General features: G+C 36.4%; 1 protein-coding gene across 1 annotated transcript in view; it reads left to right on the forward strand.

Annotated features, from left to right (window-relative positions):
* Positions 1-18,716, forward strand: part of FANCI (FA complementation group I) — a 155,311-nt gene that overhangs the window by 8,592 nt on the left and 128,003 nt on the right. The window contains exons 4-8 of the mRNA XM_077124169.1: positions 16,161-16,291; positions 16,723-16,879; positions 16,955-17,012; positions 18,001-18,042; positions 18,568-18,691. Coding sequence (XP_076980284.1) covers positions 16,161-16,291; positions 16,723-16,879; positions 16,955-17,012; positions 18,001-18,042; positions 18,568-18,691 — 512 coding nt within the window. The remainder of the gene's footprint in view (positions 1-16,160; positions 16,292-16,722; positions 16,880-16,954; positions 17,013-18,000; positions 18,043-18,567; positions 18,692-18,716) is intronic.

Genomic DNA, 18,716 nt, shown 5'->3' on the forward strand with positions numbered 1-18,716 from the left:
TACTCTAGTGCATGGACCCTTTGTAGAATCTTATATATTGCCCTAGGTGTTCTTTAGGATTGGCTGGAATGGTTTTGGTTGGGGTTTGGCAAGTTATGATATCTAACTGAAGCCAGTGTAAGAGTGCCCTCCAGAGTAGCCTCTCAACTCTATTTAACTTTCTCTGCCATTGATACTTTATTAGTTACACTTCTTTTCCGCCTTTTGGTCAAGATGGAATTGTTGATCCCATGGTGCCAGGGCCGTACTCATCCCTGGGAGTCACCTCCCATGCCGCCAGGGAGACATTCACCCCTGGATGTCATGTCCCACGTAGACGCGAGGGCAATGATTTCACTTGCAGGTTTGGGCTTAGAGTGAGGCCACATCTGAACAACAAAAGAGGTCCTCGAGAAGTAACTCTTAGGTATGCCTGTAGGTAGGGTAAGCTTCTCTGCTACTTACATAAACTTCACAAGAGTAAGCCTCAAGATCAAGCTGTCCCTAATGTTTGACACAGTATCAGGGGATTCCCTCATGGTAAGTTTAATAGCTCCATATTTTTTCTCCCATCCCTCAAGGGACTTTGCCAATACTTTTTGATTATCTGTTTAATATACTCTAGGATGTATCCAGGCATTACATTAAGCTATACAGATTAAAAGCCCTCATTCTTATCATGGACACCCTGTGTTTCAATTTGTTCAAATGAACTATCCAGACAGGTTGAGTTAATGTCCTACAGGAAGTTTAGGTTCAGACAAAATAAACCTTTCTTCCTTTGGTCTCAAAGAGTAGGTGTAGTTCTAAAATATAGACCCCAGTGTTCTGAATTACCTTAATCCCAACCTAATCTACTTTGTTCTTATCTTTAAATACCAGGTTATAGATTTATGAAACAGCCTCTCAAAATCCAGAAATAGTAATTACCACTCTGGACTAAGAGTTTCTGCTATAAGACTTTACAATCTAGGTCCCTGTTTTCTTAAAAGCATTTTCAAAAAAAGACCATCCAATAATGATTCTTTTGTTTCTGACTTATTTTGCCTCCCCACTCACAAGGCTTTTATAATCACAGGGACAGAAGATAAGGGCTATACAAACATTACCAGAGAGCAAAGCAGCTGAATTACCATTCAGAGATTTCAGGTATTTCCTTGTCTACTACAGTATGGCCGAAAGCAAAAAGGAATATTTATAAAACGATTCAGTAATCAAGTCATTCCTTAACTCCTGATTTCTCAATTACAGCCATCTGAGATTATACTGCCGGTTTGGGGGCCTATATAGGATGCACTTTTCATGAAATCCACTTTGTTTTATTTGGGCTTTTAAAATTGTGGAGAAGAGAGCAACAATATTTACAACTCAGTCTGCTTAACAAAGGGCCAGGGAGCCCTAGAGTTTAGTGAAATGGAGTATCTTGGATGCTTACATAGACTAGTCTTATTTTGAAGTATAAACTTGGAAAGCCTAGTTTAAAAGCAGCATGTATTATCAAGTATTTGTAGAAATTACCTCCTAATCATTTTAATCCTGCTGTTGGTATATATGACCACATAGCTAACTAATTGTATTTTTTAAATTGAGATATCTCATATATCATAAAATTCACCCTTTAGAATGTTCAGTTTGTTAAAGTGAGATATAATTAACATACCCTAATATTCACACAAAAGAACTTTATTGAATATAATTACTCACTGCTAATTTACCCAATTTAAGTGAGCTATTTGGTGGTTTTCAGTGTATTCACAGGACTTTGCATCCATCACCACAATCAATTTTAGGACATTTTTATTACCCCTGAAAGAAATCCTGTAACCTTTTGGTGACACTTCTCAAATCCCCCATCTTTCCCAGCTCTGGGAAACCTCTAATCTACTTTGTAGATTAGATTTGTCTCTGTAGATTTGCCTATACGTTTCCTATGAATGAAATCATACAATAAGTGGTCCTTTGTAACTGCCTTCTTTCATTTAGCATAATGTTATCAAGGTTCATCTATGTTATAACAAGTGTCAATACTCCATTTCTTTTTATTTCTGAATAATATTCCATTGTATGGATATACCACGTTTATTCATTTATGAATTGATGGACATTTGGATTGTTACCACTTTTTTTGGCTACTTTACACAATGCTGCCATGAACATTATATAGAAGGTTTTATGTGGATATGTGTTTTCATTTCTCTTACATAGAAATGTAATGTCTAGATCATGGTAACTCCTTGTTTAGCTGTTTGAGGAACTGCCAAACCATTTTCCAAAGCTGCTACGCCATTTTATATTTTACCAGCACTGTATGAGGATTTTAATATCTCTCCATCCTCACTAACACTTGTTACTGTCTTCTTTTTTTATTCTAGACATACTAGTGGGTGTGAAGTGATATCTAATTATTGTTTTGATTTGCATTTCTCTAACGGCTAATGATTTTGAGCCATCTTTTCATGTGCTTATTGGTCAGTAGTACATCTTCTTTGGAGAAATGTTTGTTAAATCTTTTGCTACTTCTAAAATTGGGTCATTTATCTTTTTATTAATAAGTTGTAATAATCTTTATGTATTTTATATACAAGTCCCTTACAGGATTTGCAGAAATTTCCTGCCATTCTGTGAGTTTTCAATTTTTTGATGGTATCCTTTGAAGCACAAAAGTTTTAATTTAGTGATGTCCAGTTTGTCTCTTTTTTCTTTTGTTGCTTGAGCTTTTGATGTCGTATTTAAGAAACCATTGCTTAATACAGGCTTATGAAGATTTACACCTGTGTTTTCTTCTAAGAGATTTTTAGCTTTTGCTCTTATATATAGGCCTTTGATCCATTTTGAGTTAATTTTTGCATAGCATATGAGGTAGGGGTTCAGTTTCATCCTTTTCCCCCATTGAATTGTCTGGGTACCCTTTTCAAAAATCAGTTGATGGGATCTGTCCTGTAACTACTTGTTGAAGGGTGCTTTGAAAACTATTGCTTTTTTATTTCTTTGCTTTATATATATATGTTGAACTGTATAATAAGAAAGTTAAGAATCACACACAAAAAAGAAAAAAGAATCTATTGGAAGTTCCTAACTACTGTTCTTTTGAATTATCTCAGTTCTCTGCAATAACTGATTGGGTAAAGTTCAAGAGCCCAATTAAACGTACATATACATGGAATTATAAAGTGGACTACACATTTAGATCATCAGACTCTTACCTGGGCATATATTTGTTCACCTTTGTCTCTGTGTTAGGGTTCTTCAGCAAAAAAGAACTGACTGTGTGGGTGTGGGTGTGGGTGTAAATATTAAGAGATTTATTATAGGGATTGGCGCATACAACCATGCGAATTTGCAAGTCTGAATTCCAAGGTCATACTGCAAATTGGAAGCTCCAATGAAGGTGAAGTCAAGTTCCCCAGGAGAAGTTGGCTGGGTGAAGTAGAGACAGAAATTTCCTTTATGGGCTTTTTGAATCCTCAGTTCTAGCATTCAGACCTCCAAATAATTGGTTTAGGAGACCCCCCTCATCGCTGAGGACAATCTCCCTTGTTGATTGCAGATCAACAATCAGCTGTAGATGCAAACAACTGGCTATAGATACAAACCCATCTACAAAATACCCCCACAGTAACAATGAGGCTAGTGCTTGCTTGACCAAACAGTTGAGCAACACAACCTGGCCAAAGGGGCACATGAAATGAACCATCACACTGACCAAGCTGCCATCAATGTGGTTTGATGCTTAACATTAACTATATAGCTGTATATATAGCCTAAGGAAATCACCTGTACATGATATATCATTTCAAATTCATTCAGCATTAAGCAGCATTTTAATTAAAAGAATCTTTGCTACAAATGAAAACAAATTTGCGTAAATTTCTAACATTGCAGAGTAAGATATGAGGTAGTCTAAAGAATTAAACTGTGGATTCTTCCAATGTAGACTTAAGCCCAAAGTGTGGCCTAAAGCTATTTCAGTACTGAATTGGAAATTTTAATGATTGGTGTTTATGAAATATAGGAAACACTGGATATGTTTCTAATTTTTCACACTGAAACATCTATTTACAATCACTTGTTAAGAAACCTGGAAAACAATAGCAATTATGGAGAACCTGACAATTAGAGCAAATCTGTAGGTGACTATTAAATACCTTGTAATGAGTAGATACATTTTTTCTCTAAAAATATCAAATGGCATAATTATAGTTTATAAAAATAAGGACTCTTCTCAGTCAATGAAGATGTGAGTTTGTGATTCACTGCATGTGTATAGGCTAAGAAAATTGTGTTATTTCAATTTAAAATGCATATAATTCAGCCTATCTAATGATGGCCTGGGAGCTACAAGAGAATATAGGTAAAAATACAAAGGATTTAAATATCTAGTCTAAATGAGCTCAAAATCTCTGGGACCTTGGGCAAATCATTCAGCTATTTTAGCCTCAGCTTCCTTAATTAAGAAAGAGAATGATAATATGCTGATTTCATGGTACTGATAAAGGGATTTAATGTAAAAAAAAATCAATTGGCCACAGATATATGGGGTTTATTCTTAGATTCTCAGTTTTACTCCATTGATCTACGTGTCTGTCCTTAGGCTAGTACCATTATGGTAAATTTTGAAATTGGAAACTATGAATCTTCCAACTTTGTTTTGGATATTCTGGGTTCCTTGTGTTTCCATATGAATTTTAAGATCGGTTTGTAAATTTCTTCAAAAAGGCAGCGGGGATTTTCCTACAGATTGCATTGACTCAGTACACCAATTAGGGAAGTATTGCTACCTTAATTTCAGTCTTTAAATCCATGAACATAGGATGTTTTCCATTTATTTTGGTATTGCTTTCAACAATATTTTATAGTTTTCAGAGTACAAGTCTCTTACAACTTCTTTTGTTAAATTGACTCTTAAATATTTTATTCTTTTTGATCCTCTTGTAAAGGAAATTACTAATTTCTTTTTGAATAGTCATTGCTATTCAAATAGTCATTGGTATTCTGTATGAGCCTAAAAGTAGGCTCATACAGAAATACAATAGATTTTTTAAAACTTTTTGTTTTGAAATAATTTAAAACTTACTGGACAATTGAAAGATACTACAAAACCCATTTAGAGAATTCCAGCATACCAGATATGCAGATCCACCAACTTTTAACATTTTGCCTCATATTATCATTCTATCTATATAACCTGTCCATTTGTATATGTATATATCTTCTTAACATTTGAGAATAGGTTGTGTATGTCACACTCTTTGAGCACTTAATACTTCCATGTATATTTTCTAAGAACAAGTATATTCACTTAATTAACCACCTTAAGTGCTATTGTCAAGTTCAAGAAATTTAACATTGGTATAAAACTTACAGTCTATATTTCATTTTTTTCATATGTCCCAGTAATGTGTTTTTGGACATTTTCTCTTCCATTATTGGATCCCATCCAGGATCATGTGTTGTATTGAATTGCTGTTGTCTCTTGAGTCTTTCTCTCTCTCTCTCTCTCTCTCGTCTCTCCTTTTTTTTTTAATTGTGGAAGCATGTTGTTTTTTAATTGTGGAAGCAGTTTGTAAGCTGCCAGAATGCAGTATACCAGAAATGGAATGGCTTTTAAAAAGGGAATTTAATAAGTAACAAGTTTACAATTCAAAGGCTGTAACAATGTCTAATCTAAGGCATCCAGGGAAAGATACCTTAATTCAAAGAAGGCTGGGTCTTCTTTGTTATTTAGGTCTAATAACACCTCTATCAGCTTGAAAGTCATGTGGCTGGCATTTTCTGATCCTTTGCTCTTGGGCTGTCTTACTTTTTAGCCGTTTTTCTGTGGGGGTTCCTCACTTTTCTTCTCTGGGGCTGGCTTTCATCTCTTGGCTTCCCTTGGTTCTCTCCAGGTTCTGGCTTACTTAACATCTCATGGCAATACCTGTGGGCTCTAAGCATGTCCAAGCATCCAAGCACCCATGTCTCTGTTCTCTGCCTGTCAGCTCTGCTCTGAATTTTTTGTCAGCTCTGAGGCTTCTGTCATTTTTGACTCTCCAAGATGTTTCCTCTTTTAAAGAATTCAAGTAAACTAATCAAGACCCCCTGGAATGGGTGGAGTCACACCTACAACTAATAAGGGCACACCCACAATTGGGCATGTCACAGCTCTGTAGAGATAATGTAATCAAAAGTTTCTGCCCTACAGGATTGAATTAGGATTAAAAGAAACAGCTGCCCCCACAAGATTGAGCCAGGATTATAACATGGCTTTTCTGGAGTATATAATACTTTCAAACTGGCACACATACACAGCATAAAATTTCCCACTTAGCCTCTCCCACACATACAGTTCAGTGGGATTAATCACATTCAGAATGTTGCTATCTTCTCCACTATCCGTTACCAGAATTTTCCATCACTCCAAACAGAATGTATAATCCATTATACATGAACTCTTCTTTCTCCTTCCGCACACTCTTGGTAACCTGCACTCTACCTTCTATCTCTATGAATTCCCATATTCTAGTTATTTTATATGAGTGGAATCATAATGGCTGTCTCTTTGTGTGTAACTTATTTCATTCAATATGATGTCTTAAGGGGTCATCCATATTGTAGCATGTATAAGCACTTCATTCCTTTTATGGTTGAATAGTATTGCATTGTGTGTGTATACCACGTTTTGTTTATCCATTCATTTGTTGATGGTTTTCTGGGTTGCTTCTGCCTTTGGGCTCTCCTTTTCCTTTCATCCTATTTCTATCTTTGAATCTAAATTGCATCTCATAGACAGTATATAGTTGGGTCATGTTTTTTTCAAATCAATTCTGCCAATTTCTGTCTTTTTTTTAGAGTGTCTAATCCATTTACATTTACTGTAATTACTGATGAGGAAGTAAGGGTTTACACCTGCCATTTTACTATTTGTTTTCTTGATGTTCTTATGCAATATTAATAATTACTGTTTATTGTTTTAGACAAATGCCCTCAGGGAGAAAATTATTCACGCTGGTGAGTTCTAAATCAGCTCAATAACGGCAGGCCTCGTGAGTGTCATTGTTTAGGGAGCAGTTAGAAAGATCAAATAATGACAGTTTTCTGGGTATTGGGCTATGGACGAAGCGCCAACCCCATTCTGCCTTTGGAGGCTGCTAGGTAGGTTGTTGTTTCTCTTAGTGGTTATAGGGCTGTTGGTGTTCAAGTCTGCCATGGACAAGGGAAAGAGAAGGAGATAGGAGGCCAGCAAGTTAAAACCTCGCATTTCTTCCTGATATTCAGCATTTTTCTTTGAGAAATCCCTCCATTTTATTTTTTTTGCAGATTATTGTATGTCAATTGTATGTTTTTGTGTGCTTCCTCTTACTTTATTTTTTTATTAATTTTTAATTTTTTTAATATAACAGGAAGCAAACATTCTTAACTTTTGATCATTCTGTTCTACATATATAATCAGTAATTCACAATATCATCATAGTTGCATATTCATCATTGTGATCGTTTCTTAGAACATTTGCATCAATTCAGAAAAAGAAATTAAAAGACAACAAAAAAAATTCATACATACCATACCACTTACCCCTCTCCCTTTCATTGATCACTAGCATTTCAGTCTAAATTTTTTTTTTTTTTTAACATGGGCAGGCACCGGGAATTGAACCTGGGTCCTTTGGCATGGCAGGTGAGCATTCTTGCCTGCTGAGCCACCGTGGCCTGCCCTTTAGTCTAGATTTATTTTAACATTTGTTCCCCCTATTATTTCTTTTTATTCCATATGTTTTACTCATCTGTTGATAAGGTAGATAAAAGGAGTATCAGATGCAAGGTTTTCACAATCACACAGTCACATATTGAAACCAATATCATTATACAGTCATCTTCAAGAAACATGGCTACTGGAACACAGCTCTGTATTTTCAGGCAGTTCCCTCCAGGCTCTCCACTACATCTTGACTTACAAGGTAATATCTGTTTAATGCAAAAGAATAACCTCCAGGATAATCTTTTGACTCTGTTTGGAATCTCTCAGCCATTGACATTTTATTTTGTCTCATTTCACTCTTAACCTGTTTTGGTCGAGAAGATTGTCTCTATCCCTTGATGCTGAGTCTCAACTCATTCTAGGGATTTTCTCAGTCCCTTGATGCTGCGTCTGAGCTCATTCTAAGATTTCTGTTCCACATTGCCAGGAAGGTCCACACCCCTGGGAGTCATGTCCCACGCAGACAGGGGGATGGTGGTGAGTTTGCTTGTTATGTTGGCTGGAGAGAGAGGCCACATCTGAGCAACAAAAGAGGTTCTCTTGGGGGTGACTCTTAGGCCTAATTTTAAATAGGCTTGACCTATCCTTTTTGGGGTTCAGTTTCATATGAACAAACCCCAAGATTGGGGCTCAGCCTATAGCTTTGGTTGTTCACACTGCTTGTGAGAATATCAGGAATTCAACTGGAGGAATTTGAATTTTCCACCTTTCTCACCATTCCCCGAAGGGTACTTTGTAAATACGTTTTTATTCAATTTTCAAATTACTCTGGAATTTATTGGGGCATCACTCTGGACAAATCAACAAAATCTCATGCCCTACTCAAGGTTCTATGTACTTATGGTGTTCAGTTAAGCTGTCTACATAAGTTATATTATCAAATGCACTAGTCAAAATATAAATTTTGTACCAAATAAACATTTTTTGCTTTGGTCTCACACATAAGTTAAAATTTTTAAATATTAATTATCATCTATTTTCAACACCCTACAGTAATGACTATTCCTGTGTTCTTCCTCATGCAAAAACATTTTTAAAATTTGTACATTTAGTCACTGTCATTATACACTGTAGGCATTTCTAGATTATACCATCTCAGTCTTTATTATCTTTCTTTCTGATTTCATTTGTGCCCCCAGCCTTCCTCCCTCTATCATTCTCACATTCAGCTTCATTCAGTGTTTTAACATAATTGAATTACAGTTAGGTTGCATTGTGTTATCCATTTCTGAGTTTTTATAGTCAGTCCTGTTACACATCTGTATCCCTTCAGCTCCAATTACCCAACATCTTACCCTGTTTCTATCTCCTGATGGTCTCTGTTACCAATGAAATATTCCAAGTTTATTCACTAATGTCAGTTCATATTAGTGAGACCATACAGTATTTGTCCTTTTGTTTCTGGCTAATCTCACTCAGCATAATGTCCTTAAGGCCCATCCATGTTGTTAAACTTCATAACTTTATTCTGTCTTACGGCTGCATAATATTCCATTGTATGTATATACTACAATTTGTTTAACCACTCATCTGTTGATGGACGTTTTGGCTGTTTCCATCTCTTCACAATTGCAAATAATGCTGCTATAAACATTAGTGTGCAAATGTCCATTTGTGTCCTTGCCCTCATGTGCTCTGAGTAGATACCTAACACTGGTATTGCTGGGTCATATGGCAATTCTATGTTTAGCTTTTTGAGGAACCACCAAACTGACTTCCGCAGCGGTTGTACCATTTGATATTCCTATCAACATTGGATAAATGTGCCTCTTTCTCCACATCCTCTCCAGCACTGTCATTCTGTTTTATTGATAATGGCCATTCTGGTGGGTATGAGATGGTATCTCATTGTGGTTTGGAATTGCATTTCTCTAATAGCCAAGGAAGTTGAACATCTTTTCCTGTGCCTTTTGGCCATTTGTAATTCCTCTTCTGAGAAGTGTCTGTTCAAGTCTTTTGCCCATTTTGTAATTAGGTTGTCTGTCTTTTTGTTGCTGAGTTGAACAATCTCTTTATAAATTCTAGATACTAGACCTTTATCTGATATATCGTTTCCAAATATTGTCTCCCATTGTGTAGGCTGTTTTTTTATTTTCTTGATGAAGTTCTTTGATGTACAAAATTGTTGAATTTTGAGGAGTTCCCATTTCTTTCTTTCTTTCTTCAGTGCTCTTGCTTTGGGTGTAAGGTCTATAAAACTGCCTCCAATTATAAGATTTATAAGATATTTCCCTGCATTTTCTTCTAACGGTTTTGTGGTCTTATATCTAATGTTTAGGTCTTTGATCCATTTTGAGTTAATTTTTGTATAGGGTGTGAAATATGGATCCTCTTTCATTCTTTTGCATATGGATATCCAGGCATCATTTATTGAAGAGACTGTTCTGTCCCAGGTGAGTTGGCTTGATTGCTTTTATCAAAGATCACTTGTTCATAGATGAGAGGGTCTGTATCTGAACACTCTATTTGATTCTGTTGGTCAGTATATCTATCTTTATGCCAGTACCATGCTGTTTTGACCACTGTAGCTTTGTAGTATGCCTTAAAGTCAGGTAGTGTGAGAACTCCGACTTGATTTTTCTTTCTCAGGATACTTTTAGCTATTTGGGGCACTCTGCCCTTCCAGATAAATTTGGTTATTGGTTTTTCTATATCTGCAAAGTCAGTTTTGGGGACTTTAATTGATATTGCATTGAATCTGTAAATCAATTTGGGTAGAATTGACATCTTAACTATATTTAGTCTTCCGGTCCATGAACATGGTATGCCCTTCCATCTATTTAGGTCTTCTGTGATTTCTTTTAACAATTTCTTGTAGTTTTCTTTCTATAGGTCTTTTGTCTCTTTAGTTAAATTTATTTGTAAATATTTTATTCTTTTGATTGCAATTGTAAATTGAATTTTTGTCTTGATTCCCCCTTAGATAGTTCATTACTAGTGTATAGAAACACCACAGATTTTTGAGTGCTGATCTTGTAATCTGACACTTAGCTGTACTCATTTATTAGCTCTAGTAGTTTCGCTGTGGATTTTTCGGGGTTTTCGACATATAGTATCATATCATCTGCAAACAGTGAGCGTTTTACTTCTTCCTTTCCAGTTTTGATGACTTGTATTTCTTTTTCTTGTCTAATTGCTCTGACTAGAACTTCCAACACAGTGTTGAATAACAGTGGTGATAGTGGACATCCTTGTCTTGTTCCTGATCTAAGGGGGAAAGTTTTCAGTTTTTCCCCATTGAGGATAATGTTAGCTGTGGGTTTTTCATATATTCCTTTATCATGTTGAGGAAGTTCCCTTATATTCCTATCCTTTGAAGTGTTTTCAACAGGAAAGGATGTTGAATTTTGTCAAATCCCTTTTCTACATCAATCGAGATGATCATGTGGTTTTTCTGCTTTGATTTGTTGATATGGCATATTACATTAATTGATTTTCTTATGTTGAACCATCCTTGCATACCTGGGATGAATCCTACTTGGTCATGGTATATAATTCTTTTAATGTGTTGCTGGATTCAATTTGCTAGAATTTAGTTGAGGATTTTTGCATCTATATTCATTAGAGAGATTGGTCTGTAGTTTTCTTTTTTTTGAAAAATATCTTTGTCTGGCTTTGGTATGAGGGTGATGTTGGCTTCATAGAATGAGTTAGTTAGCTTTCCCTCCTCTTCAGTTTTTTTTGAAGAGTTTGAGCAGGATAGGTACTAATTCTTTCTTGAATCTTTGGTAGAATTTACATGTGAAGCCATCTGCTCCTGGACATTTCTTTTTGGGGAGCTTCTTAATGACTGATTCAGTTTCTTTGCTTGTGATTGGTTTGTTGAGTTTGTCTGTTTCTTCTCGAGTCAATGTTGGTTGTTCATGCCTTTCTAGGAATTGTCCATTTCATCTACATTGTCTAGTTTATTAGCATCAAGTTGTTCATTGTATCCTGTCAATACTTGCTTTATTTCTTTGGGGTCAGTGGTTATGTCTCCTCTTCCATTTCTGATTTTATTTATTTGCATCCTCTCTCTTCTTCTTTTTGTCAACCTTGCTAAGGGGCTATCAATCTTACTGATTTTCTCATAGAACCACTTCTGGTTTTGTTGATTTTCTCAGTTGTTTTCATATTCTCAATTTCATTTATTTCTGCTCTAATCTTCATTATTTCTTTCCTTTTGCTTGCTTTGGGGTTAGTTTGCTCTTCTTTCTCTAGTTCTTCCAAGTGGACAGTTAATTCCTCGATTTTTGCCCTTCTTTTTTGATATAGGCAATAAATTTCCCACTTAGCACTGCCTTTGCTTCATCCCATAAGTTTTGATATTTTGTGTTTTCATTTTCATTTGCCTCAAGATATTTCCTTTTTTCTCTTGTAATTGCTTCCTTGACCCGCTGGTTGTTTAAGAGTGTGTTGTTGAGCCTCCACATATTTGTGAATTTTCTGGTGCTCTGCCTATTATTGATTTCCAACTTCATTCCTTTATGATCTGAGAAAGTGTTTTGTATGATTTCAATCTTTTTAAATTTATTGAAACTTGCTTTGTGACCCAGTATATGGCCTATCCTTGAGAGTGATCCATGATCACTTGAGAAAAAGGTATATCCTGCTGTTGTAGGGTGTAATGTTCTATAAATGTCTGTTAAGTCTAACTCATTTATTGTATTATTCAAATTTTCTGTTTCTTTATTGATCCTTTGTCTAGATGTTCTGTCCATTGATGAGAATGTGGAATTGAAGTCTCCAACTATTATGGCAGATGTGTCTGTTTCTCTTTTCAGTGTTTGCCTCATGTATTTTGGAGCATTCTGGCTCAATACATAAATATTTATGATTGTTATGTCTTCTTGTTGAATTGTTCCTTTTATTAATACATAGTGTCCTTCTTTGTGTCTTTCAACTGTTTTACATTTGAAGTCTAATTTGTTGGATATTAGTATAGCTATTCCTGCTCTTTTCTGATTGTTATTTGCATGAAATATCTTTTCCCAACCTTGTACTTTCAACCTATGTTTATCTTTGGGTCTAAGATGTGTTTCCTGTAGACAGCATATAGAAGGATCCTGTTTTTTAATCCATTCTGCCAGTCTGTGTCTTTTGATTGGGGAATTCAGTCCATTAACATTTAGTGTTATTATTGTACGAACAGTACTTTCTTCTACCATTTTGCCTTTTGGCTTTTATATGTCATGTCTAATTTTTCTTTTTACCTTTACCGATAGTCTTCCTTTCTATACTCTTCTCCACACTTCTCTCTTCTGTCTTTTTGTATCTGCCTCTTGTGCTCTGTATAGTATTTCTTACAGAGCCTGTTTCTTGGTCACAAATTCTCTCAGTGATTTTTTGCCTGAAAATGTTTTAATTTCTTCCTTATTTTTGAAGGACAATTTTGCCGGACATAGAATTCTTGGTTGGCAGTTTTTCTCTTTTAGTAGTTTAAATATATCATCCCACTGTCTTCTTGCCTCCATGGTTTCTGCTGAGAAATCTACACATAGTCTTATTGGGCTTCCGTTATATGTGATGGATTGCTTTTCTCTTGCTGCTTTCAAGATTCTCTCTTTCTGTTTTACCTCTGACATTCTGATTAGTAAGTGTCTTGGTGTACATCTATGTGGATCTATTCTGTTTGGGGTATGCTGCACTTCTTGGATCTGTAATTTTAAGTCTTTCATAAGAGTTGGGAAATTTTCAGTGATGATTTCCTCCATTAGTTTTTCTCCTTCTTTTCCCTCCTCTGCTCCTTCTGGGACACCCACAACACGTATATTCATGTGCTTCATATTGTCATTGAATTCCCTGAGTCCCTGCTCATATTTTTCCATTCTTTTCCCTATATTTTCTTTTACTTGTTGGATTTCAAATGTCCTATCCTCCAGTTCACCAATCCTATGTTCTGCCTCTTGAAATCTAACATTGTAGGTTTCCATTGTTTTTTTTCATCTCTTCTACTGTGCCTTTCATTCCCATAGGTTCTGCAATTTGTGTTTTCAGACTTACGATTTCTTCTTTTTGTTCATTCCTTGCCTTCTTTATATCCTCAAGTCATTGATTTGATTTTTGATGAGGTTTTCCATGTCTGTTTGAACATTCTGAATTAATTGTTTCAACTCCTGTGTCTCATTTGAATTGTTGTTCCTTTGACTGGGCCATATCTTGACTTTTCCTGGTGTGATTTGTTATTTTTTTGCAGGTGTCTAGGCATTTAATTACCTTAATTAGTTTATTCTGGAGATTGTTTTCACTTCTTTTACCTAGGGTTTTCTTGCTGGATGACTTTGTTGTCTATCTGTTCCTTCACATTCAGTTCAGCTTATTCTGGACCACTAGCTTAGGTTTTTTTTAACAGAGCAGAATTTTTCAGTTCTTGTTTTCTTGTTTCTTGCCCTGCTTGTATGATGCCTTTCCCCCCCCCTTCCCTTAGGTGGGTCTACTTAGGTATTAGATCCCAGCCAGATTTTCCAGTCCAAACTGGCCTCCCGTCAGGAGGAAAGGGTCACCTGTGTCAGTTTTCCCTGGGATGAGACCCAGCAGGTTGAAAGACTTTCCTGTGAAGTCTCTGGGCTCTGTTTTTCTTATCCTGCCCAGTATGTGTCACTTGTCTGCTGCAGATCCCACCAGCATAAGATGATGCAGTACCTTTAACTTTGGCGGACTCTCCTTGCTGGGGGCATGGTGGAGATAGAGGAGAGGTTGTAGGCTGGCTTTAATGGCTTCCAATTTCCAAACCCTGGTGTCTGAATTCCTTGAGGGAGGGATTCCACCTGAGTTGGGCTTCACCCCTCCCCTGGGGAAGGCACAGTCTCCAGACAAGCTCTCACAGAAGCTTGCTTCTTCCTGTGCCTGGGGCAGTTGCAGCCTGAGAAGCCCTGCCTCTGAATCCAAAGGCAGTGAAGCCTTTGTAGAAACACAGCCACAAAAACCTCTGTTTCTTTTTCTTTTTTTTTTTTTCTTTTTCTGTCAGCCCTGCCTCCTCAGTGCTGGGGCAAAAATCTGCAACCTCTGTTTTGACCAGGTTCACCTGAGCTGGGGGCATATTTTTAGTAGTCAGAATTTGTGAATGAATTCCACACTTGAAGCTTAGTTGCACTCAGTCCCTGCTGCTGGTACACTCTTTTTCCTTTTCCCTCTGGGAAGCAGCCTATGGCACAGGGCACTGGCCACTGTGGCTTGGGGAATTCACAGTTCTGGGGGGCCTTGCAGCCAGTCCGGCTGGTCCAGACTGGGGTACGCTGTGTGTCTGTGATGTGGTCCCAGCAATTGTTCTGTACTGTTCCTGGTTATTCAGTAGCTGTTTTCAAGGACAAACTAAATCCCACACCTCGCTAAGCCGCCATCTTGGCACCACCTCCCTCCATCTATTATTGCAAGTCTTTGGTTAATTTCCAGAGTTCTGAAGAAAAGCTCTCAGTCACTGAAACTCTGTTTTCTGTCTTCTCTCTTCCCCCTTTGTGTCAAAAAAGATTTCTCAGTCCCATGATGCTGAGTACCAGCTTAGCCCTGCGAGTCAGGTCTCATGTTGCCAGGAAGATTTATATCCTGGGAGTCATGTCCTTCATAGGGGGGAGGGAAGTGAGTTCACCTACGGAGTTGGCTTAGAGAGAGAGGCCACATCTGAGCAACAAAAGAACTTCTTTGGGGGATGTCTTAAGCATAATCATAAGCAGGTTTAGCTTCTCCTTTGCAGAAACAAATTCCATAAGGGTGAACCCCAAGATCAAGGGTCTGGCCCATGTGATGACATTTTTGAAGTGACATTTTGTTGAGGGAGGAAAGATAAGTGTTTCAAACCTTGCATAGTTCCTGTTTATAAATAAGAGCTGCTATTTGAAAACCAGCAATTGATAGATGGGGCCATAAACCACCTAGATGTTTACATTAGCCTTCTCATATAATGGATATATAATTTTTAAAGAGTTAGCATATTTGAAGACATAGGAAACTGATGGAGGATTCTGACCTTAGAAGTCCTTTACAGTTCTAAGAAGGCACTGAGCAGAATGGTTACATGACGCCTTATAGGACCAGTTCTGGGTTTCAATATCACTTCTGTGAATTCAGCAAGAGTCGATTTCTTGAGAAGAGATGCATACATTTGGATCTCTGCTTAACAGAGAAGTGAAGTGACTGTTTGTTAAAATGACATTTAATTTGAGTTACTGGGCCAAAAAAAAAAAATTTTAAGTTATGTTAGAGGCTTTTCCTCCTGCTATATTATGTAATTATTAAAACAAATTAATGGAATTGGTAGAAAAAGAAAAGATGACATTTAAAAAATTTACTTTGGCTAAACTAGGCACTTTTCTCAGAGCCCCTAAATATTACTGTGATAAACACCATAGTAATATGTAGTTTAGTAATTGTTTCTGTATTAAACTACAAACCTGTTTGTTTTTCCTATTTGTTCTTCAACCTTTAAGGCTTCTTTTTCTTTGTTTCTGTACCACCTGTCTAAAACAATAAGGCTCCCCCTGCTCCGAGGAAGCTGGATCCCTTAGAAGACTTAAGATATACACTTGTTGTATCCAATTGGTGGAATCAGGAGATTTGCAGAAAGAAGTAGCATCTGAGATTATAGGATTACTAATGCTTGAGGTGAGATGGAAGACAAAAATTGTGGGGGGTAGGCATTTTGGGTTTGTAATTTGTTGAGGGAGGAAAGATAAGTGTTTCAAACCTTACATAGTTCCTGTTTATAAGTAAGAGCTGCTATTTGAAAACCAGCAATTGATAGATGGGGCCATAAACCACCTAGATGTTTACATTAGCTTTCTCATATAATGGATATATAATTTTTTAAAGAGTTAGCATATTTGAAGACATAGGAAACTGATGGAGGATTCTGACCTTAGAAGTCCTGTCAGTTCTAAGAAGGCACTGAGCAGAATGGTTACACGATGCCTTATAGGACCAGTTCTGGGTTTCAACATCAGTTCTGTGAATTCAGCAAAAGAGTCGATTTTTTGAGAAGAGATGCATACATTTGGATCTCTGCTTAACATTTTCTTTATCCCATGAACTTGTAGGCTCATAATTTTCCAGGACCATTACTGGTTGAATTAGCCAATAAGTTTGTTGATGCTGTCAGAGGGGGCAGCCTAGTGAATGGAAAATCTTTGGAGTTATTACCCATCATTCTCACTGCTCTTGCTACCAAAAAGGAAAATCTGGCTTATGGAAAAGGTAATTTTCTTCCAATTTTACTGACTCTTTAATCACTTAGTCACATTTATTTCTAAGTGTACTTTGCATTTCTAGATGAACTCAGTGGGGAAGAATATAAGAAGCAGTTGGTTAATGCCCTTTGTTCTGGCAGGTGAGTGTTTCTCATCAATGTATAGAACTTTTCCAGGACCACAAGTGGCAAAAAATAAGAACTATTATTTATTTTAGGAATTTCTATTTCTGATTTTTTGTTTATGATGTACCATTATAAAACCATTCAGTCTGTGATGAATTTTTCAGAAAGAGGTGACTTATTCCATTCTCTGTTCTAAGTTATACACTTCTGTTTACTGGACCCTCCATGTTAGCAAAACAGTTTAGTCTTCTAAGAATTATTTGGTATATCAGGGTCCTTAACATCTCACATTGTGTAATTCACCTTGATGGTACATTTTTAATGTTTTGGTTGGAGGAGAGCTTGAGGCCTTTTTTATTTTTTATTTTTATTTTTTTGAGATTCCTACCATAAATAAATTTAGGTCTATTTGTTGATCCATTTATTTGTTTGTTTGTAATAATACAAAAGGGTTTATTCAACACAACACATTTTTAAATTTAATGTATCTGTTCTTGTCAGCATATACTATTCTACGTTTTTCTTTTTATTGTTTCTATAGTATTCTATTATATTATTTGGCCACTCCAATTATTAGATTTTTTGGTTGTATCCAGTTTTTGCTATTACAAAAAGTGTTGCAGTGACCATCTTTATATCTCTGTGACTTTTTACAAGCATGTTTGGGGTATATTTCTAATAGTAGATTGAGTGTCTGTGGGTATGTGCATTTTTAAAGGTAATAAGTATTGCCAGCTTGACTTGGTGTACACTCCATACAACAGTATGTGAAGAGCGTTTGTTTTGCCACAATCTCACCAACATTGGTTATCATTAAACTTTTTGATTTTGCCAGTCTGGTGGATAAAACTGCTATTTTGTTATTTCAGTTTGTTTCCTAGCAATGCCAAATTAAACTTGAAATACCCCTAATTTTTTATCTCTTTACTTATTTTATAAAGCAATGTATAAATAAATTAAAATGAAATAAACTTTCGTATTCTTTGTCATTGTCTTTAACCAGATGGGATCAGCAATATATAATTCAGCTTACCTCCATATTCAAGTAAGCATCATCATTCCCTTTCCTCTTTACATCATAACCTACTTTATGAACTTACCAATTATAAATCGAAATATATTGCGCTTAAACACCACTTTCCCCTGAGTAAGAGTATTGCTACCTTTGTTTTCTATTACAGGCTTTTTTCCACTTTTAGACTTTATTTCCATTGTACTTTTATGAATGTTTCCCATGGTCACTTTGCTTAGGTAAGGTTATTGGTGCCCTTAAAAGGTCACTATAGAGAAATCAAAAAGAATAATATTCTTGTACCTTATTTATTCCTAACTTCCCAGTTCTTTTTTTCTTTAAATAATTTTTTTTTTTTTTTTACATGGGCAGGCACCGGCAATCGAACCCGGGTCCTCTGGCATGGCAGGCAAGCATTCTTGCCTGCTGAGCCACCATGGCCTGCCCTAAGTAATTTTACTGGAGTTTTAACCATTGTTAAAACTGTTGACCGAGTTGAATTTCTAAAAACAAGGCAATTAGGCTCAGGCTAAAGTCTTTAGAAATTTTGATCCACAGGGATGTCCCTCTGGCTGCAGAAGAGGTAGAATTAGTGATGGAAAAAGTGTTGAGGATGCTCTCCAAGATGAATCTTCAAGAAATACCACCTTTAGTCTATCAGCTTCTGGTTCTCTCCTCAAAGGTAAAAATTTTTAAATTCTTTCTCT

Source organism: Tamandua tetradactyla, chromosome 12, assembly GCF_023851605.1.
Source record: "Tamandua tetradactyla isolate mTamTet1 chromosome 12, mTamTet1.pri, whole genome shotgun sequence".
NCBI classification, from domain to species: domain Eukaryota; kingdom Metazoa; phylum Chordata; class Mammalia; order Pilosa; family Myrmecophagidae; genus Tamandua; species Tamandua tetradactyla.